General features: G+C 59.3%; 1 protein-coding gene across 1 annotated transcript in view; it reads right to left on the reverse strand.

Moving 5' to 3' along the window:
• ARID1B (AT-rich interaction domain 1B) overlaps positions 1–22722 on the reverse strand; it is a 303856-nt gene that overhangs the window by 17310 nt on the left and 263824 nt on the right. Inside the window, exons 9-12 of the mRNA XM_056126314.1 lie at positions 19651–19978; positions 10868–11013; positions 5240–5349; positions 4574–4732 (exon numbers count right to left, since the gene is read on the reverse strand). Of these exons, the coding sequence (XP_055982289.1) occupies positions 4574–4732; positions 5240–5349; positions 10868–11013; positions 19651–19978 (743 nt within the window). The remainder of the gene's footprint in view (positions 1–4573; positions 4733–5239; positions 5350–10867; positions 11014–19650; positions 19979–22722) is intronic.

Here is a 22722-nt window from a genome sequence, read left to right on the forward strand (position 1 = left end):
CCCAGTCCCGCTGCCTGTCCTTGGCTTGGCCTGGGGGGGGGGGGGGCAGCATGTGTGACACAGGCTCAAAGGATCTGGGTGCGGGGGGCCAGTTTCCATGCCGGGTCTGTCCCTGGGCCCAGGGAAGGGCTCAAGGTGGTGACGGTTTTGGTTCCGTGGCAGTGTCCTAGCCGACGTCCCAGCTCTGCTGCCAAGGTGGTCCAGTCGGTACCTTTCCTCTCAGTCCCTCTCATCCACGAGGAAAGACGCTTTAGAGATGCGGGGAGGCATCCTCCCGACAAGGACCCCGGGCATAGACAGCCCGGCTCTGGGCATGGTGCCTCCAGGCCTCTGGGCCATGTCTCACAGGGCCCCAGGGGGCTGTGAGGACCCTCGGTCTCTCCTTCATTCTCTGAGACGGAAATATCCAAAGTGGCCCCATTTGGGGGCCTCACCTGGACTCGCAGGACCGGCCCCACCGCCAAACCCTCCACCCGGCTCTGCTCAGGACAGCGAGTCCCACCCCCGACTCGTGTTCTGCCGCTGGGTTTCTTTCGCGTCACTCCGGCTTTTCGTGGCGTTCTTCTGAACTCCTTCCCCTCAGACTTGCAGCTGAACGTGACTCTGCTTGCTACTGTGACGATGGCTCCTGGTCTCAGCGGCCCGGGCTCTGGGGCCAGCCGAGAAGGGGCCCAGGAGACGGGGCGCGTCCTCCGGGCCCAGGAACTCTGAGACTCCCAACTGGTTTGGTGGAAACTTGAAATTTTCCGCTTCAGAATCGCGTAAGGTGTTAACAGCTCGACCTCAACCACCTAAATAAAGGCGGCCCATGGGGTTGATGCTGATAAAGACGCAGAACAGCCGCACGAAAGAGGTGAGACCCTTCAGAGCTCATGTACGAGAGTACAACAGAGGATCCCAGCAAAGCACTGTTGGCACCGGGGTGCCCCCACATCCACGCAGAACACAAGGGGACGCCCGCCCGGGAGGCCTCACGCTTCTGTTTTCCTCCTCCTGAACCCGAGGCACGGCTGACGATGCAGAAACTGTTCTCAGTACGTTTCCATGCCAGTCTTAGACCAGGCACGACCCTGAAACTTTGTCACCGAGGGCGGCTCCTGGTACCGAAATGAACTTTCTCTGGGGGAGATGCGCGAATGGCATGTGTGTGTGGGGGGGGGAAACCGATGTCTTTCCCCCAGAGAAGAATTTGCAATAAGAACAGGAGGGGCAAGAAAAGAGTTCACACATAAAACCAGCAAAAAAAGGAAAAAAAAAAGCCAACTTTCCCTTTGCATTTCATTTGTGGAAAATCTTTGAGACGTAAAAATGAGATGTTACGTCATGGGAAAGAGCTATGAAAGAGAACAGCTACAATCGGGAGTTTTGCTTTTTTTTTTTTAGGAGACACATGCAGAGATGCTCAGGGCTGACTCCTGGCTCTGTGCTCAGGGATCACTCCCGGTGGGGCAGGGGACCATATGAGGAGCTGGGGAATCAAACCCGGGTCGGCCCTGGGCAAGGCCAGAGCCCTCATGGCTGCACTGTTGCTCCAGCCCGACAGGTTCAATTGGAAACGACCGAACAGCTCCATGGGGAGCCCCGACAGGTGGTGCCCCCCCACGGCGCCGCCCTGGACCCCGCAATCCCAAGCAGGTATACAGAGACGCTACCTGCAGCTGGACGAGGGCACAGCCTCCCTCCCACCCCGCTGACCAGCCCCACTGCATCGCCTCCACGGGGGAACCACAGGACATTTCCACGTCCGGCTTTCTTGGCTAAAGTGCATTTAGGGTGTGGTGAGCTTGCGTGGGCCTCGGGCTGCCTCGTCCCCCTAGGAAACGGCAGCCGGGAGAACAGACCCAACGAGACTCGCCACCCTTCTCGCCGTTCCCTGTGTCTCCACGCATTTGATGTCTGCGTGTTGCATGCCAGCCTCGAGACCCTGCCCTATCCTGGTGCTCAGCGGGCTGATGGGGCCTGTGGGCACCTGGAACATCCAGTTTATGTGGGGCTGTCTGTCTGTCCCCAGGGGGCAGCACCTAGCAGGCAGCTGCTATCTCTGAACAAAATCTCACCGGGACAGAAAGCCTTTGCCCAAGGTGGGGCCCCGTGGACACGCTGCATGGGGGGCGGGGGCCGGACGAGGGCAGGCCACCCGCACACACCCCCTCCATGCCCGGTGTCCAGGGCCTCGGAGGGCTCCAGCCTGGAGAAGCGGTTCAGCGTCTCTGCGTGTCCCTGTGCTGCGGGCAGCGCAGAACTGCGGCCGGAGGAGGCTGTCACGTCCTGCGCGTGAGCCTTGACCGGGCCGGAGGGTCACTCCACAGGCTGCGGGGACAGGGAAGGGGGCTTTGGAAAGTCCGGATGAGGGCGGCGAGCGTGTTCAGCCCGCGTCTTCCTAAGCTGTGCCCCCGTTTCCCGCAGAGACGTGCCAGTGCCAGTGTGCTCTGCCGGCAAACGGAGTGTCTGACTTTGGGCCCGGCTCCTGGTCACTCGCGACTTCCCCAGGGAGACTGGGCGGGGCCTTTGACGTGAGGACCAAGGGCATATCGGGAGGCTCGGCCTGAGCTCTCAGCATCCCTGTCCGCAGGAGCGTGGCGGGCTGCGGAGCCGCTCTGCTTCTCTTCCCGAGTGGAACCACATTGTTCCTGGCATGGTCGCTTGCTCCTGGCAGGCCAAGGGCCCCCCACCGTGGCTGCCGCAGACAGTCCCCGAAAAAGGTCACCGCCGCCCCACTCGTGGTCTGTCTGGGTCACACTCGCCGCAGCACCGTCGTCAGTGATGAGACGGGAACACACCCGGCGTGGCTTTTATTTCTGCCTCGGAGCCTGGATCCCGGAATCAGTTCTCCTCTCGTCTCCAGTCTGAAAACCTCAGCCGGAGAGATTCCTTTTCCGGTCGGAGCTTTTCTACCCAGAAGCTTGCCTGTCAGTTCTGAGACTTGAGGGCTGGAGCGACAGTTCAGCGAGGAGGGCGTTTGCCTTGCACGCGGTGGACCCGGGTTCGATCCCTGGCACCCCATATGGTCCCCTGAGCACCACCAGGAGTAATTCCTGAGGGCAGAGCCAGGAGGAACTCCTGAGCATCGTCGGGTGTGACCCAAAAAGCAAAACAAATAAATCATTTAAAAAAAAAAAACAACAAGTTCTGAGACTTAAGCCAGTTTACATACAGGGAAGAGAATATGGAAAAATTTGGACAAAAAAGGTAAATTAGTCATGCAATTTTAAGTATAACTCTATTGCCGAAAGATTGAAAAAAAAATGCAGTCAACAATTCATTTCTTTTCTCCCTTCTATTTAAGTAGACAGTGATGAAAGTTTCCTGGAGCTTAGCTTCTGAAACTTTGGGCTGTGACCCTATTTTTGGTTGCATAAGAGAATATGGGGGAGTCATTTAAATTTTCTTTCTAGGAACTGCTACCAGAAAATATGTGATTCATTTATCTCACGTACCTGTATGCCCAGGTTCACATAAAGATTCTCAGCTGGACAGAGGTCCTGAGTGGATGATAATCACGCGCCCTCCCTGTCCCGTTAGTCTCTGGACAGGCGCCATTTACCATTTAACCAGGGAGTCCGTGTTCCATAAACACCTCAGTCAGCGAGGAGGAATCCTAAACAATGGTCCTTTTTTTTTTTTTTTTTTTGCTTTTTGGGTGACACCCAGCGATGCACAGGGGTTACTCCTGGCTCATGCACTCAGGAACCACTCCTGGCGGTGCTCAGGGGACCATATGGGATGCTGGGAATTGAACCCGGGTCAGGTTGTGTGCAAGGCAAACGCCCTACCTGCTGTGCTATCACTCCAGCCCCCAATGGACAGAGGAATATTAAGGCCGACAGAATTTCCTTGCGTTTCTCTGATTACAGAATCTCCTTTGCGTTTCTCTGATACAGCCTACGGAAACCAACACTTAAGTTCATGAGCAGGTGTGCAGGGCAGAGTCCTTCTGTTTCTGTGGTGCGGGGGAACGGAGCCCAGGGGCTTCCCACACACGGGACCAATGCTCCCCCGCCGAGTGTCCGCCCATGATGTCATCTCCCCGTCTCCATGCTCTGGGGGTGCTAGGGGGGGAGACTCAATCTTCACAAAGCATTTCTCCGACTTTCCTGTTAACTTCCTGGGCAACATCAGGGCTGACCACGCTGGCCCAGGGCGGGTGGCCGACAGCGCCGAGTCACCGGCAGGCGGTGTGAGTGCAGATGGAGATTGCGACCCAACTTGCCTCCTCCTCCGTGGCTGCTATTGGAGCCCATGAGAGCTGCGTAGCGCCCGGCTGACAGACCTGTTCTAAGTCCCCAATGGCTTGGACATCCGAACATGGCCACGGGGGGAAGGACGGAGTTTGGGCCCAAGAATCCGACCTCAGGCATTGAGAGGTTGCCACGGGGGTTTCGTGGGCCCAAATCACTACGGCCGAATGTTGTGCACTGTGCCCCTTGCATTGATTATCAACGAGGCCCCTTTCCCGGACGAACCATAAAGTCACAGTCTTAGTTATCGGGTGTTATTAAGAAAAGTAATCAATCCCCACCCCCACCCCACCCCCGACCCCCTGAAGAAATACCCGGAAACCTGGAGCACTTACGGGGCTGGAGGGGGTCTTGGGCCAGCCCGGGCTGCTGATGCTGTCGCTCTCGTCCCCGTGGAAGGAGGAGATGCTGGCGGAGCTGGGCGACATCGGGGACGGGACGGGCAGGTTGCCAGGGGTGGGGGGCTGCGAGACCCCTTGCGAGCTGTAGCTATCCTGTGGCAGAGGAAGAGACAAGGACAGCCTGCCTTAGCGGGACAGACCATTTCTACAGACACAGGGGGTTTGGGGGGAGGGCAACGGGCAGGGCCGGGGCTGGCACACTGACACCCTGGCTGGCGGCTGGAGGAGGGCACCAGGGCCCAGGCTGACTTTCGGGGTGTAGGGGAGGCAAAGCAAGGGTGACCCCTTGTGAGAAAGAAAGAGGACGGGGCAGGGTTGGTGGCGAGGCTGGGGACCTCGTTGAGCAAATAAGGCGGGAAAGCAAAGAATTAATATGCCGTGACGGAAACGGACCAAGGCTAACCCGAAGGCGGGGCACACAAACCCAGGCGAGGCCCCTTCCGGGCCCCGCATCCCCAAAGCGGCTGTTCCTTGGGCCTGCACCCACCTGACCACTGAGCTTCTAACGTTCAGAGCCACACCATGCGGGGGGTGGGGGACGGGGTGCGGGGGGAGGCGGGCGCTGACGACACCCCACCCAGAGGCGCAGACGGGACATACCTTGGCCTTGCTGTCGGCCGGGGTGGCGCCTTCCTCCTTGCCGTCGGCCTTGAGGGTCATGGGCAACTTGGATTCCCCCGGAGACATCATATCTGCAAGACCCATAGAGGCTGAGCGAAAACAGGAGAGAAGGTTGAGGGTTAACCGCCAGCTCCCACGGAGACCAGCTATGGGGTGCTTCAGGGGACCCGCCGTTTTCCCTCGAGGGGAAAGAAGGATACGGGGATCGAGACTCCCAGCCGGCCAGCGCCTGAATTTGGGGGCACGCCACAGCCTCGCAACCCCTTTTGATGGTAGGAAGAGAAAAACCAATCATAGACTCGAGGGCCAACACAGCGACGGACGGGCCACCGGGATTAGACGCGTAACTATTCAGAATCACGCTGGCATCCAAGGCGGAGGTGCCGGTGAGGACAAGCCCAGGGGTCTGGCTGCCCCGCAGGGGTGAAGCCGGCGGCCAGGCCGGACCTGAAGCCCACCCAGGCCCTCTCTGGAGCACGTGCCTCGCTTGTCTCCACTTTTCTTTATTTTATTTTATTTTAATTTTTATTAGTCAAACACCATGACTTACAGTTGTAGACTTACAAATTTTTGTGCTTGGGTTTCAGTTATACAATGATCGAATACCCATCCCTCCACCAGTGCCCATTCTCCACCACCACCGGTCCCAGTGTCCCTCCCACCTCCCCATACCCCCCACCCTACCCCGCCTCTGTGGCAGGGCATTCCCTTTTGTTCTCTCTCTCCTTTTGGGTGCTGTGGTTTGCAAAAGAGGCATTGAGGGGAATGCTGAACGGTTCAGCCCTTTTGGAAAACAGTATGGACGATTCTCACAAAGTTAGAAACTGAGCTCCCATTGGACCCAGCAATACCAATCCTGGGAATATACCCCGGAGAGGCAAAAAAGTATAGTCGAAGTGACATCTGCACTTGTTTGTTCATTGCAGCACTCTTTACAATAGCCAGAAACCGGAAGAAACCTGAATGCCCAAGAACAGATGACTGGTTAAAGAAACTTTGGTACATCTACACAGTGGAGTACTATGTAGCTGCTAGAAAAAATGAAGTCATGAAATTTACATACAAGTGGTACTACAGGGAAAGTATCATGCTAAGCGAAATGAGTCTCAAGCTTCTTTGCTTGCCCCGGGGAAGCCCGTGATCTGCCTCAGACACGGACTTCTTTCTCTCTCCTCGCACCTTTCCAAGTAAGTTTCAATAAAAACCACCTTGCATCACACACACACACACACACACACACACACACACACACACACACACACACACAATAACCAATCACCACAGTGGCCGGGATACACCTGGCCCTTTGCCTGCTTAGAGTGAACGGGGGCTTTCCTGAGTCACAGCCTGGATTTCTGCAGAATCACTCGCCACGGTGCCCTTTTCACCGGAAACCCTTCTCTGCCGCGTGGGGAGTCATCTTCACGGGCAACTGCAGACTCGGCAACACGAACGCCGCGCTGAAGGAGGGCGCCTGGCTCTGCCCGGCCGGTACCCTCTCTGCCAGCGCAGCACAGACGCCAATCAATTCTCTGGGTCACACCGGCAGCGCTCAGGGGTTCATCCCGGGAGTCCCCCCCAGGGAGGCTGGGGACTGGAGATCCCACCTGGGCCTCCAGCATGTAACGCACGTGTTCAGCCCCTCCAAAGATCAACTCTCCTCTCTGGTTTGTGTTTTTGAGCCTCAGCTGGTGGCGCTGTACCCAGGATGGCTCTTGGCAGTGCCTGGGGGACCTCAGGGTAGCAGGGACGGAACCTGGGCCCCTGGCAGGCATGCAGTCTCACTCAGCCTGTTCAACTGTCACCCAACAACCACTGAGTCTCCGCCAACACCTTCAGGAGTGAACCCTCCACCCGGGCAAGACGCCTGCTCTTGCTGTATGCTTCCGCCAAGGGCCAACAGACACTTTCCGGGTTACAGGTTGGGGACGCACGAGGTCACAGCGGGGGCTCGGAGGGACTTCCCAGGACTGGACGCTGGACCCCCACACGGCCCTGGGGAGAGAGAGCCCATGCAACATGCCCGGAGATGTCACACGCAGATGTTTGAGGACGCAGCATGGGGAAGGGTACTCGGTAAAAGCAGGAAGCAGCCTCTGGTGTTGGGCCCCCTCCCGACCCCCGGACTCGAGTTGGCTCAGCCCAGCCACTGCCCACGCACACACAGAGCAGCTTGTGCCAGGAAAAGAGAGAGAAAGGTGCGTGCAAAGGGCCCCGCAGAGCGGCCACTCCAAATCGATTACGGCACATATTCATGCATTACTGTTGTTTTAGGAAATAATTAGCTTGAATTACAGCAGGGAGAGGCGAGAGGGCTCGGGCGACGTGGCTGGCAAGCTCGGCGGTGCTAATCTGCTAATAGCGTTAGCGCCGCTGCAGGCTGAGACCAGGCGCCCCCGCCAGGAGAGGCGGCCCGGCCGTGCCCACGAAGCCCGGCACCCTCGGGTCCTGGCTGCACGCAGCTCCCGGAGGGCCGCGGTCCTTCCTCTCCTGGTGCTTTCCCCCCCTCTGCAAGTTATTCTCAATACTTGGACTTGAAGGAACTGGAACAAAAAGCTTTTTTCAAGTGATGCAGCTGCAGAGAAAAAAAAAAAAAAAACCTCCCCTATTTGGATCAGCTGAAAGTGCTGTTATTTTTGCGAATGTGTGAAACCGAGAGAGGTCAGGGGCAGAGGTGCTTGCTCCGAAAGGAGGCTGCGTCCCTGGGCAGCGGGAAGCCGAGCACTGGGACATGCCCTCTGCAGACACCACAGGGCCTGCATGTGGTGGACCCTGGTCCCTGAGCCCCACCATGAGTGACCCTTAGGCCGGAGCCAACAACAGCCCCTGCTGGGTATAGCCCTCTCCCTCAAAAAACAAACAAACAAACAAACAAATCCCCCCCCTGCCCCCCTAGGGGGCCCCACCAAGGCCCCTCTGGCTATTCACAGTGAGGCCCGAGGGTCCTGTCAGTCCCATGACTGCAAAGAAAGCCTCCGAGTCCCAGGCCTGTGGCTTCTGGAACCCTCCTCAGTATGTGTAAGGAATCATGCCTTGCTCTGATTCTGGAAGGCGGGGGTGGGGGGTGGGCAGTGTCCTGCTCGACGCACCAGGCATGTCCGTGGACAAGGAAGCAGTCCAGAGCCTAACTGGGTCCATCTGTGTTCCTGTGATTAATGTTGGTATTTTCACCGCCTTCCAAAGCCCGCCCAGATGGACACAGCATCCACGCCCGACAGTTTCCCCAGACTTCTGCGTTCTCCTCGGCATGACACGATGATAGCAGTCCGGAGTTGGTGCCTTCAGCGTTTTGAGAGCTCAGCAAGGGGTGGAGGGCCGAGCTCTTGCACTCCCGCCCTCCTGGTGGGAACCCCATTTGCCAAGTGGTCTTGTACGTTTTTACTCTTGAAGAGAATTCTCAGTGGAGGGCTGCAGGGGGCCACAGGCCACCCCGGGCAACGGGGGCGCGAGGACTTCCTGTTTCCCAAGAGAAAGGCCAGCTCTAAGGGTGTACTTTTGCCACCTTCATCTTTGCCATCATCACTGCCGCCCTCCTCCTCCTCCTGCCCTCTGGCAGGTGCCTCCCTGTCTGGTCAGAGAGGGCAGGACAGGCCGGGGGCCACCTGGGTACAGGTGGCATGCGGGGACAGGGTGCTTGGCAGTGCCAGCCCTGGATGGCCGAGCTCTTGGGGCTCACACACTCCAAAGGCGTAGGAGGGTCTCCTGGTGTGCTGAGAGCCGGGCGCTGTCCCCCTGCTTGTCCTCGAGCCCTGCGCCCCCTTTCCTGGAGATGAGCTCGGATCCACTGAGACAAGCCCACAGCCTTTTCCTCATGCCCGTGAAGGCAGCCCGTACTCTGCAAACCGCCCCTGGTTTCTGAAGACAGACGCACACCTGTGGATGCTCACGGCGGCCGGCCCACATCAAGGGCGACGTAAAGAGGTCTCCGTCCACGCGCTACAGGCTCCAGACACAGAACAGTTCTCACGGAGTCAGGAGGAAGAAGGCCCGAAGTGCCCCGATGCCAACATGGCTTCAGGGGGCAGGGTGGCAGGTTGCGTGGACCCCACCCAGTTCACCGCACCCCGTGGGACAGCCAGCCCAGGAAACAGCTGGCGTCTGTCCTGGTGCTGCAGTGGCCGCAGATGGCTGTCCCTCTGTGGCTGCGCCTCTGCTGTCCTCTGAGACCACAGCGAGAATCAACTGCAGCCAGCAAGCCGGGGTGTGGCTGGCCTGGGCTCCAATCCTTGGCCCCCCGGAAGGGCGCCCTGAGTGCAGAGCCAGGAGCAGACTCAGCACTGCGGGCTGTGGTCCCCAGACTGGGGACAGTGCCACAGACCCCAAAAGTCCCTGGTGATGGTGCCTCGGTCTCAGCACGCAGAGCGGCCGCTCAGGGCAGTTTCCGGGATCTTTCCAAATTCCCCAATGGTGCGGCACCTGGTCAGGGCTTGTGCCATGTGCTCTAGGTGGTGGGGCCCGGCCAGCATGGCCGGACGGGCCAGCACGAGGTGCTTCAAGCGGTGCTGCTCCAGCTGTAGGAAATGCGCTGAGGAAATGACCAGGAGTTATGAGAGTGACCCAGAAGCTGGGAAGACCGTGGACTTGGGGTCCTTCTTGGGGATTCCAGACAGGGGCCAAGAATCTGGAGTATCCGCAGCCGTTCCAGACTTCTGTGCCCTTGAAAGAGGCTCCAGCCTCCCGTCTACGCAGGGCACGAGCCCGGGGCTGGCAATGACGGGAGGAAGAGGTGGTGTCCTTGCAGCCGTGCCCACGGGCTGACTGACGGGCACAAGGCAATTCTCCTTCTCCGACATGGGCACCGGGTAGCAGTACCGGGCGCAGGGCCTGTGTGAGAGGCTTCCCAGAAAGTCCCGATTGGCATAGGCAAGTGAACGCGAGGCTCCTCTGGCCAGAAGACACCCCCGGAGCAGCCCTCTTGCCCGCCCATGAAGGGAAGGGGCCGCCACCAGCAGATCCCTGGGCACGAGGATGCAGGGACAGGAGCTGGTGACAAGTCGCCAGCTCTGGCCCCTGCATGTGTTCATAGCACAAAGGGGTGCCAGGAGGCCAGTTATGGGTTCTGGCCGGCACCGCACCTCATCACCTAATGCCTGCGGTCATCAGGGATGGCATGTCCGGGTCCCAGTGGATGAGACGGACACAGTGGGTGGGAGGGGCACCGTGATGGAGGGGACAGTGCAGGATGACCCACAGACAAATCGACATGGCACATGCGCTGACTGCTCCCGCTGGCTACCGGCACGAACCCCGACCCTGCCCGCTCCCACGTTCTCCCCGTTGGAGTGAGACGCGGTGGGCAGGACGGCCCTATCGGAGGTCTTTCGCTGTGCACACGGCTGAACCAGGCCCATCCCCACAGTCGCATGCGGCCCCTGGGGCACGGCCAGCAGTGATCCCTGGGCACGGTCAGGAGTCAGCCACTGGCGCAGCTGGTGTGGCCCTGAAGCCAAAACTAACAACAGCCATACCGGAAGAGCTCTGGGGTCCCCACCCACCCCGAGCTCCATCGCCGCGAGTCCCGAGAACCGCCGGGACGGACTGGCAGGGGCACGGCGGGCATGTGGGTCGCAGCCTGGCCAGGTGGGCCGTCTCCTGCCCCCCGCTTACCTGTGGAGCTGTTGACCATGTTGGACGCCATGCTGTAGGGGGGCGCCTGGGCGTTCACCAGGCCGGCGCTGTTGTTGACGGGCTGGCTGTAGGGCGAGCCGGAGCCCATGAGTCCGCCCTGGTTCAGGCCGGGGAAGCTGCCTTGCCTGCGGAGAGAGCAGAGATGTCCATGGCACTCGGCGGTGCCCCAGCCCCGTCTGCCTCAAGCAAACCGCGCTTCAGAGCCACGGCCGGGGGCGTCCAGCTACAATTCATGGTGAGGCATGGGGGGTTGGAGGGAAGAACAATCACAAAAGCAAGCAAAACTTTTTTTTTCTTTTTGGGTCACACCCAGAGATGCACGGGATTCCTCCTGGCTCTGCACTCAGGAATTACTCCTGGAGGTGCTCGGGGGACCGTATGGGATGCTGGGAATCGAACCCGGGTTGGCCATGTGCAAATGCCCCACCCACCCACTGTGCTATCACTCTAGCTCCCCCCCATTTTTTTTTTTTTTTGCAAAACTGACTTCTAATGCTTGGAGAGGCCCGACTCCTTTCTGACATTACTAAGCATCGTTATCAAAATTGAAATTTAAAAAAAAAAACAAACTGTGGTCAAGAAATGTAACTCAAACTGGTGTGCTTGGGGGCGCTATTTAGAAACATCCCTTCTAATAAGTGTCTGTGGAAGCTCTCCCGGGCCCCCTCAGCCCCGGCCCTCAGTGTGGGGGAACCGGGTACTATGGAGCAGGCCTGACTCCCTGCACCCACACGCACAGCCCTTCTTGGGGGGGAAGGGGGACCAACGGCAAGCCCGCCCACAGCCCAGGACCCTCTTCAACATCTATTCACTCCTGCAAAGAAGTGAAAGGTCTTTCCTGCCAGGTGGGGGACACGTGTGTCAGGGATGTGCCTGGCCTGGTTGCTCCCCAGGAAACTGCACAATGAGAGAGCGAGGCGGGTGACCCCCACGAGGACCCCCGCGTGACCCGACTTAGGAGGAAAAGCCAGACACTGCTTATCTGCTCCCCATTAACGCGGATTAAGACTCCCTCTACCTCCATCAAAATGCCCTTTGACAGCTCCTGAAGTGTAACGGTGGAGGGGAAAAAAAAAATAAAGCCCTTTTGGCCCTCCCGTTGATGTCGATTTGCTCGAGCGGGCCCAGTAACGTCTCCATTGGAGACTTTGTTGTTACTGTGTCTGGCATATCGAATACTCTCGGTAGCTTGCCGGGCTCTCCGAGAGGGGCGGAGGAATCGAACTCGGGTCGGCCATGTTGGCCGCTTGTAAGGCGAATGCCCTACCGCTGTGCTATTGCTCCAGCCTTTTTGAAAGGCAGTAAAATAAACGGCATGCTGCTCTTTGGTGGAGCCGTTTTCAATGCACTCACAGCTTTCAGGGTCCAGGCTGGGCTTGCGGGGGCCTGATTCCCACCCTGGGGGTCAGCGTGGCCTGCAGGCCCCCTCCCCCAGCACCCAAAAGTACTGCTCAGGCACACTCCCACCCCCGACCAAAAAAAAAAAAAAGTTCTCAGTGCTTCAAGGCTGGAGCATTTATTTCTCTCTTCGTGCACATTCCAGGACTGTTCAGAGAGATTCTATACGACCACACAGGCCACGAAGGCTGAGAAGGAACATTCCAGAATGTGAGAGTGGGCCAGGGAAGGGGCACGGCTGTCCCCAAGGCCATTCTCTGGGTGTCTGTATCACACCACTTGCCGCTCCTGCAGGGCAGGTGATCGCTGGAAGGATGGGTGGGGGGTAGGTCTGGGTGTAGCCTGAGGGGAGGGGGCTCTGCCCTCCGTCTCCCAGGAGTGCCCTGGCCCCCGAGAAGGTGAGCGTGGGTGCTGGGCTCAGATGAGGCCCTGCCCAGTGACGGTAAGCACCAGTGAGGACTCGGACGCCTGTGGAGACCCCAAGCACCCACAAAACTCACGGAACTCTCCGGAGGAATGGGGGCCCTGTGGGGACAGGCTTTGGGTAGCCGAGAGCCATGGCCTAGATCCCCTCCACGAGGCTGCCCGTCTGTCCTTCCCCATCCCCTTGCCTGGGGCCTGCCTCTCAGAGCAGTGTCCTACGTTCCAGAAGGTCCCCCGGGTGTCTCGTCTCATCTGCGCGGGCTCAGCTGAATGGGAGCCGTGTTCGCTGACAGTGACGTGCCACCTGAGTGCGCAGAGGCCGGGCCATGGAGGCCACTGGGGTCCTGGAGGCGGGTGATGGCCACCGTTCCCAGCACACCTGCTTGTGTCTCGGGTGGAAAGGCAAACCCTGCCGGGCAGACGGCCAGCCCGGTCAGTGCCGGCCCCCAGAGATGCCCTGTGCATCACGGGAAGACCAGGGCCCACGGGCTGGGGAGACCAGCTGCCATCACGACCCCCGCGTGGGGAGGGATGACCCTGACCGGGCTCCATGCGGCCTGACTGGGCTACGTCGGGGGCTGGCACTGTGCCCGGCCAGGCTGGCCGCAGACTGACTCGAGGGACACCGGGGAAACCGGAGTCAGCGGGGACTAGACCAGCGGCAAAAACTACACGCTCAGAGAGAGGGAGGAGGACCCGGCGGCGCCCGAGAGCTCGCCTCACCCCTGCCTCCTGGGCTACACGGGTACTGTCACTAGGGAAATTCCCCCTTGACTCGCTCCGGAGATTTCTCTCTTGTTACAGGGTTCGTGGGCTGAGCACGGTGGGGAGAGGTGGGTGTGTTCTCTCCATGCCAGAACCCGGGGCGGAGACTCGACGGCCCCCATTCCTACAGCTCGGACACACGAGCATCCCACGGAACTCAGGGGCTCTGTGCAAATCTCCAGGAAGCGCCATTTATCCGTCTGCATCGGCCCTGAAGGCCAAGGCCTGGTCGCGCGGCCAATCTCCCGGGACCACGCGGTCCCCTGGCAGCTCCTCGCTGAAAAGAGAAAAAGCCGGATGCTGCTGACACGCCCCGACCCGGAGATCATCTGGGTCTGGCAGAAATGCCAACGGGAGGACGCTGCCAGGGTCGGCGAGAGTGGGTGAATGGCTGCGGGGAGAGCCCACAGCTGAGGACGCCTCCCTTCCTGGCCTGCTCTGCCGCGCCGGAGACACGGAAAGTTCTGGGGCCCAGACAGTGCCTCGAAGGGCTGGGCAGAGGCTTTGCAAACCGGAAACTGGGGGTGGGTCTCTGGTGCTGCCCGGCCCGCTGGAGTGACACTGGGAGTGAACTCTGTGCACCGGGTGAGGCCCCCAAGCCAATAGACAAACAAAACTCTTCAGCAAGCCGGGCCTGGGCTGGAGAGGGGCCCCGACCTCCCGAGCAGCGCCAGGGCGGGAGGACACGGCCACCAGTGCCTGCGGGACCCCACCAGGGCGCGGACGTCACCGCCACGGGTCGGGTAAGCGTGCGGCTGGCCCAGAGTCGGCCGCTCCTTCTTCCCAGGGAAGGAAGCTCGGCAGCTATGGCCCAGCAGGGCCAGCAAGGCCTAAGGACAGACACAGGCGCGTTTCTGGGTAGAGAGCACCTGGGTGCCAGGGGGAGGGTCCTGGGTGGGCCTGCCGGCAAAGCACACTCAGATGCCGGGGCTCGATCACCGGCGACCCCAGCACTAAACACGGCACCTGGGGCGGCCAGTGCTGTGAGTGGATGCAGGGAAAGGGAGACAGGCTCTCCAAGGGGCTCTCCCGACAGCACCCCCTCCCCGCCACCCTCCCCCTACCTTCCTACACAGGGGCGCAGGGACTGGGGACAGCAGGGCCTGACCAGCGAGCCCTGGGCTTCCACTGCCACACACTCTGCCCTTCTCGGAGAGCTGCGGGTGTCTTCTACACACACGGACACACACATGGACACACACATACACATACACACACACAGGAACTGTCACGCTTTTTGCTCTTCTGAGAGAGCTGCAGGTGTCTCCTGTACACACACACACACACACAGACACACACACACACAAACACAGGCTGCCACCCTTATCAGAGAGCTGTGGGTGTCTCCTGCACACACACACAGATACACAAACACAGGCTGCCACCCTTGTCAGAGAGCTGTGGGTGTCTCCTGCACACATACACACACACACACACACACAGACACAGACACACGGACACATACATACAAATACACACATACAGGGGCTGCCACACTTTCTGCCCTTCTGAGAGAGCTGCAGGTATCTTCTGTACACACAGACACACAGACACACACACACACACTTCTGTGCTCCCCTCTCAGCTGATTCTGCCTGCTGTCTCTCCTGCACCACCCGTCCATCAGGGTGAACGTCTCTGTCTATCTCCGAGTCCTGCAGCACCTCTCGGCCTGGTGGGGAGATGGAGTCTGAGGCCAAGCCCGTGAGCGCTGCGTTTCTGCAAGGCCCTGTCCCCCTCTCACAGAGACAGAGGCAGCCCCACCAAGCCAGCTTCCAACGTGCCCAACAGGACCTGACACAACCAGCAGTGCGGGGACACTCCTGTCACAGATGAACCGTTCAGAAAGGCACGCTGGGGGGGAGGATTAAAACCTCGTCTCCTAAGCCAGAGCTCTAAGCCCCGGGACACACATGGCTTCTCAGAGCACAGCTTCCGCGGAAGAACAACAAAACCTAAACAAGGTACAACGGGGTCTGGGCATGGCCACGTGCCAAAGAAAGAAGGTTTAAACCATGAAGGGGGGCTGGAGAGATAGCACAGCGGGTAGGGCATTTGCCTTGCACGCGGCCGACCCGGGTTCGATTCCCAGCATCCCATATGGTCCCCCGAGCACCGCCAGGAGTGATTCCTGAGCGCAGAGCCAGGAGTAACCCCTGTGCATTGCCAGGTGTGACCCAAAAAGCAAAAAAAAAAAACAAAAAACAAAAAACAAAAAACAAAACCCACGAACGAAACTTCATTCTCTCCTTTCCCGACAGAACCCTGTGCACACGGGGGCAGAACTCTGAGCTCTGGGCCCGTGCCACAGAGCTGAGCCGCCGCCCAGGGTCTTGGTAAGATTTACGCGGACACGGCGCCGGCCGCCTTCAAAGGGGGCGATCTGGGCGCTGCTGGCTGAAGCGCAGCTCAGAGCTGTTCGTGCTGGTGAGCTAACATTGATTTTCTGCCCCAGTGGAGGAGATTTCACTCTGATGAACGCCATTTAAATTCATTTTACACAGCTGCTTAATGTGGCTTGGCAAGGCAGCGGCCAGCGAGCTCTGTGGGGCTAAACAGGGCTCCTGTGCCCGAGGAGGGCAGGCCCGTGGCTTAGCAGCCGGCCAACTCTCACCCCCCACAGCCAGCGCCCCTCCCAGATGCGGGGGTCGCACAAGGAAGGAAGAGGAGAAAGAGACAACCCCCTCACCCCCCCCAGCAACCCCCATGGCCTGGTTCTCAGATTCCTTCACGTGTAGTGTAGGTTGTCGCTGTCACCGTCACTGTCCTCCCGTTGTTCATCGATTTGCTCGAGCGGGCCCAGTAACGTCTCCATCGTGAGACTTGTTACTGTGTTTGGCATATTGAATATGTCACGGGGAGCTTGCCAGGATTTGCCATGTGGGTGAGATACTCTTGGTATCTTGCCGGGCTCTCTGAGAGGGGCGGAGGAATCGAACCTGGGCTGGCCAGGTCGGCCGCGTGCAAGGCAAACGCCCTACCCGCTGTGCTATCGCTCCAACCCAACGTGTAGGTTGATGTTGGCAAAATTGTGTCCGTGGGTTCCCGTCCAGGACTGGGTCTGCAGGACCGAGCACGCGGGGGCTGCTCAGATGAACATGTGCGAACGTTCAGATGACTGAAAAGCTGCTCCTGGGCCACGCGCTGGTGACGAGCAGTGAACACACAGTTCTTCACAGGAGCCTCGGCGGCTGCTCCCCGTTTTATCTTAACCAAAAAAAACGCGGTCCGTTTCTACTAAGAAGGAAGCCCAGACAGGAAGCCCATACACTGATCCCATCCTTTATATATGCAAAGTGAGATCAAGGTGTGGGTTTTTTTTCTACTACTAAGCCACTCAATAATAATATATTCTGAACGATTATCACCTGAAAAAAGTGACAGCCTGATATTATGTGCCTCCCTCCCACCCCCCCCCCCCCCCCCCGGCAGGAAACAGAGCACAGAGATACCTTTGGGTGCTGTAAGTAATTCCTGTGCTGGAAACTGCTGATAATAAAGAGCAAAACACACACACACACACACACACACACACACACACACACACACACACTTGCAGAGAAAAGCTGGATGATCTGCTTGTATTTCGGGGTGCTGGGAGAGGGGGGTGGAGGGGTCTGGGCGGTGCTTGTTTAGCGCTGGCCGGGTGGAACCCTCAGGACCCTCATGGGCCCTGTGGACGGCTGCGAAGGGGGTGGCCAGTGACGTGGTTTCAATGCGTGTTGGAGAGGGGCGGAAGCTTCCTGTTCCCTGAGTATGTGGGGCTCTGCCCATGGGACCTAGCACTGTGCCTCTCGCCCCCCTGAAGTGGCATCCCGGGGTCGCAGGGGTGTGGGGGGTAGGGGTTTCACTTCCAGGTCGGGGTGGTCCGGGTAGCCAGATGCCCGCCCCGTGACAGCTCCCAGCAAAGGCCTGAATCCTGCGGCACTCTGCGACCTGCACGTTGCGATCTGCCTGTACTGGTCAGGCTGGTCCTGTCATGGGAGGCTGAGAGCTGCCAGAGTTGGGGTGCTGGCAAGAAAACGGGGGGGAGGGGAGCCACCTGCCTGCCCCAGACAGGCTGGGAGAAGTGGGCGACTTAAGGCATGGTAGCCTGGAGGGGAACAGAAGGACCTTTCCTGGATTTGTTCTATAACCCAGGACGAGGCCCCCATCCGGTGGGGTTCTGCACTCAGCATCGGGGCTAAGGGTCGGAGCAGACTTGGGGCCACGCGGCTGCCCGCGCGTGCAATTCTCAAAAAATAAAATAAAATAAAAAATAAAAACCAAAGAAGCAAGAGCATGGGGGCAGAGGCGAGGGAAATAAGAGCCTTGGATCTCAACTTGTTTGGGCGGAGGGAGCTAAAACATTTGACAGCCCCCTTCTTAGTCGCCCCGGCCCCCAGAGGAGAGAGCCGGTGGGCAGGATGCGGAAGGTCAGGCTTGGGACCCAGCCACGCTCCTGGCGGGCAAGGGGAGAGGCGGGGTGGGGGTGGAGGGCCGCCCCTCGCGGTCACTGATACACGAGACCACCTCAACGGCTTAAAAAGGGAGCGGCACAAGACGTTCTAATCAAATAGAATTATGCTTTAATCTCCATGGTTATCTTCTTTCCAGATTGCTATCCGAGGCTTCGTGTCAAATGCAATCAAGCACTTTCTACTTACACAGAAAATAACTTGCGCTTTATGAGTTGCAACAATGGACAATTCATTTACGCCTAAATTAGAACTTCAATTGGACCAGCCAAACCAGCCTCGCCGACAGGTTTATTAAAACATTCCCTCCAGCCCGGAGAGGTTCCCCGTTCGGAGGTGCGGCGTGGGAGTTCAGGCGCTCTTAAGTAACTGGAACGTCGGGGAGCGGAGGGGGCGGGAGAGGGGGAGAAAGATTGATTTTCACTTTTAATTCCTCAAGGGAAATTTATCACTATTCGGAGCAACCAGTGATTTTGGAGGGGTCCCTGACATTCCCCAAATAGCAGGGTCACCGGAAATGAAAACAAAAGGATTCATTTACACACACACACACACACACACACACACACACACGCGGGCGCATGCTTTTCCCTTTGACAGGTCGGAACTTTTCAGCTTTCCTTCTGCAGATACTGTATCTCTCATGTGCTTTGTTTTAAAGCACTTTCACATAGATTCAACACCTCTGAAAGTATTTTTACACGCTTCTCTTAAAACAGGCTCTCTGCCTCTCAGTGTCAGGTATGTCACTTTTAAACAGGCCAAGCCTGGGCTTTCTGGAGCTGATGTTCCAAGCCAGGATCAAACCCACACGGGGCACCCTGCCAGCCCCAGCCAGGCCTCCCACGGAAACGTTGAGACAAGCACACGGTACACACGGTCCGTGTATGTGCACACACAATGATCCTGATTCAGAAAGTTTTTTCAGGAAGGGTTTATAAAAGGCCCTCCCGTTGATCGTCGATTTGCTCGAGCGGGCCCAGTAACGTCTCCATTGGAGACTTTGTTGTTACTGTGTCTGGCATATCGAATACTCTCGGTAGCTTGCCGGGCTCTCTGAGAGGGGCGGAGGAATCGAACTCGGGTCGGCCATGTTGGCTGCGTGCAAGGCAGACGCCCTACCCACTGTGCTATCGCTCCAGGAAGGGTTTATAAATTTAAAAAAAAGGGTCGGGTGCTGTACAGTGGGGAGGGCATTTGTCTTGCATGCGGCCGACCCGGGTTCGATTCCCAGCATCCCATATGGTCCCTTGAGCACCGCCAGGAGTAATTCTGAGTGCAAAGCCAGGAGGAACCCCTGTGCATCGCTGGGTGTGACCCAAAAAGCAAAAAAAAAAAAGAAAAAAAAAAAAAAAAAGGGTTTGGGGCTGGGGGATCCTTTTTTAACTTGTTTCAGGTTTCAGCGCTGCAGAATTTTCTGTCTTAACTCGCTGTTCCTGGCATGGGCCTGCAACCATGACTTTCAGACCACCTCCACACCCTGTGCCCGTGTGGCTGTCCCCACCCCCACTGCTCTGCCTCCCATGGGTGTGGCCCCACGCAACCCCACCCCCATGGGCGTGGCCACGGCACTACCCCAACTCCCAGCCTCCCGGGCCCTGGCCAGCCTTGGCAGGAGGGAAGGTGCTCCCCAAGACCCAGTCCAGGAGCCTCCTCGTGGGAGACCCCGGGGTACCTGCAGACACCCTCCTGCCCCTCTTGCCCGCCGCACCGGCATACCTGCTCTGGGCCGAGTTGGCAGCGGCTTGCATCACCGCGGCGGCTGCCTCCTGCGCCTTCCGGTTCACGGTCGGCATGGGTGGTCCCATTCCTGGCCCCCCTTGCTGGGACATGCCGGGCGAACCGGGGGTCATGCTGCCCATGTTGCCGGTAAATGGCCTGTTCTGCATCCCGGCGGGTGGCATCCGGCCCAGGGGCATAGCACCGCACGGCTGGCTTGGCCCTTGTCCATGCATCTGGTTGTTGGCATTGATGCCCATGCCAGGCCCCGGGCCGCTGTAGCTTGCGCTGGGCACCCCGCTATATGTTGGGGGCCTGGAGTAGTTACCTAGACGAGAGAGAGAAAACCACCAATTAAAGCCTTTCACTTCACACTGGGGCTCGCGAAAATGCCTCCCCAGAAACGTGTCTGGCCCCCGCTGGGGTTGGCGCCGGGCTGCGGCTCATCCTGCCCATGGCCCCTTCCCCAGTGGGCGTTCACCAGGTGGGCAGCTCCAAACGTGCCCCTGCACCTTCCCCCAGCCAAGAACCGCCTGGGGCCCCGGCTCCACGGCAGAGAAAGGCCCGTGTGGTCCCGCGAGGTCCCACGCCCCCAGCCCGCCAGTGGGACCACACGAGCACAGTGCCCAGTCCACAGAGGGGCCCCTCTCGGAGGCTACCACACGCAGACAAGGCACCAAACAAAGGCAAGGGCGGAGGACGACAGACTCGGGAACTTGCTGGTGTCTCTGCAGTTTTCTCACCAAGTCCCTGTGATGGGTGGGACACACACACACACACACACACACACACACATATACACGAAGAGAAGCAAAGATCATCTCGCGTGCAAGCAGCTCCTGCCTGAGCACTTGTGTGTATGTGAGATGGTGCATGAGTGAGTGTGTGGCCGTGAGTGTGTGTGTGTGTGTGTGTGCACGTGGGCAGGTGCCTGCCTCCTCCCTGAGAGGCTTTTCCTTTGGGAACAACCTGCCCAGAGGGTAAAGCTTGGCCTCTCTGGTCCCTGAGGGGCAGTTCCAAGCCTCTACCTCAGTGGGCAGCGCAAGCAGACTTCACGCAGGGCCTTAACGCAGGCCCTCACCGAGCTGAGCAGCCTATACCCAGGCAGAGGGCAAAGGGCCGGTACACACACACACATACACACACAGACACACACAGACATACATACTCACACCTACGCTTTCTCTCAGAGACACTCTTTCTGATGTACACTCAGAGAGACACACACACACACAGACACACAGAGTGGAGTCAGCGAGCACCAGGGCGCCCAAGTCCCAATAAAGCATCACTTACAGTCCCAGATGGGTCCCTGTAACGTGGAGGTGGTCATAGTGCCTCCTGGCAAACTCACTCCCCGGGCAGGAAGCTGGCCCTGCCCGGTGCCCCCCACTGTCCCCATGAGCCTGATGGCACCAGGACACATGCTCTGTGGTGACTGTCCAGAGCCAGAGCCGCGGGGGTGCGTCCACCTCCGGGACCCAGACTTGGGCTTCTGCAGGGTGGAGGGGGAGGTCACAGGCGCAAGCACCCCCACCTCCGGACACGGTCCTCTAGAGCTGGGGTGCCTCCAACAGGGCCACCCGCAGACTCCGGACACCTTCAAACTCCGGCTAAAAACCCCTTGGCACACGGCGCAGCTGATTCTGGATGAAAGTCGTGGTCACTGCGGCCGTGGGTGACCCGTCACTGCAGTCAGACATTTTGCCACCTTCATACCCTGTGTGGGTCCCGCATGGGTGGCCACCTTGTGTCTGAGCAGAGACAGACTAGGTCAGGGGGCGGAAGGGAAAGGGGGTGCCGGAATTGAGGGTTCCATGACCGACGGGAGCCCACCTGAGCGGGCATGGGGAGAAGGGGCCCGGGCCTGGGGGGGGGGTGTCTGTGGACACGCTAGGTGAGGGGCAGCGCCTGATCTGCGGTGGGGCGCAGGGAGCCCCACCCCTGTGCCCGCCATGCGGCTCAAAGGAGGATGCTGGGCCCCTGTGGGCCCCTTGCCGTCGGCCAGGCAGCAAAGTCACGAGTGAGGGAAGCGTCTGAGTCCATGACAGCACAGAGTTTCCCCGTTCCCCTCTGGAAACCCGAACGACTCACGGGCGGCGGCTGAGAACCTGGGCTGGACGGCGGCCGGGGCCCTCACCCCTCGGAACACAGGCTTGGCCGGCGGGGACACAGGGACCTGGCAGGAAGCGCCCGTGCAGGGGCCAGGCCGAGCCACGGCAAAGGGCAGCCCACCACCACCTCGGCCGGCAACAGGGGCGTGAGACGCGACCTTCCACCTGCCTCTCCCATCACGGTGGGCCAAGACGCCCGCGTCCCGGCCCCCACCCAGGCCTACGGCAAGATCTTTCGCCTCCAGATAAACAGAAACCAAGCAAGGACGCCAGGAGCCACCAGAGAGGAGCAGCACGCTGGGAAGCACAATCCGTATACCGTGTTTCTCACGGCTTAGTCATATGCTGGCAGAGGCTGCAACAGGAAGCAGATGGACCCATGTGCGCGAGTCCGAGGCAGCTGTCCACCCACCTCAGCTGGCCGCGGCCTGGCCGCCAAGCGCGAGAACCCTGTTTCCCAGTGGGCCCCTCTTGGCATGGCCGCCTTGGCAACTGGTCACCGCGTGAACTTCAGGTTTTGAGTCGCCAGGTGTGATGCTCTGGGGACCCCCAGGGTCGAGACCCTTCTTCCAGGAGGGCGGCGGGGAAGGAGACCCCCGAATGGGCAACCGCAAAACCAGGGATCCCAGCTTGCCACCCACCTCGGGCTCCCAAACACTGCCCCTCCCGCGGGGAATTCTGCTGCATTCAACGGTGATGAGGAGAGTGAATGCAGCCCGGCCCGGCATTACGGAAGAAGGGTAGAAAGGCACGTGAACCACAGGACAGGCACTTTATGGGGGCGGGCCGGTGGGCTGCACGTGGCGGGGAGCATGGGTGTGTGTGCCACCTTGTCGTTTAGCCAACGGCACTCGCCTCTTTCCATCTCCCTGCGCCGTTGTGCCGTTCTGCCAGGACACTGAGCGACAGAACCAGCATAAGCTTCCTCCCGCCCTCCCTAGCCAGCCAGGACCCAGGC

The sequence above is a fragment of the Sorex fumeus genome, unplaced genomic scaffold (genome assembly GCF_029834395.1).
Source record: "Sorex fumeus unplaced genomic scaffold, SorFum_2.1 ptg000061l, whole genome shotgun sequence".
Classification (NCBI taxonomy): Eukaryota; Metazoa; Chordata; class Mammalia; order Eulipotyphla; family Soricidae; genus Sorex; species Sorex fumeus.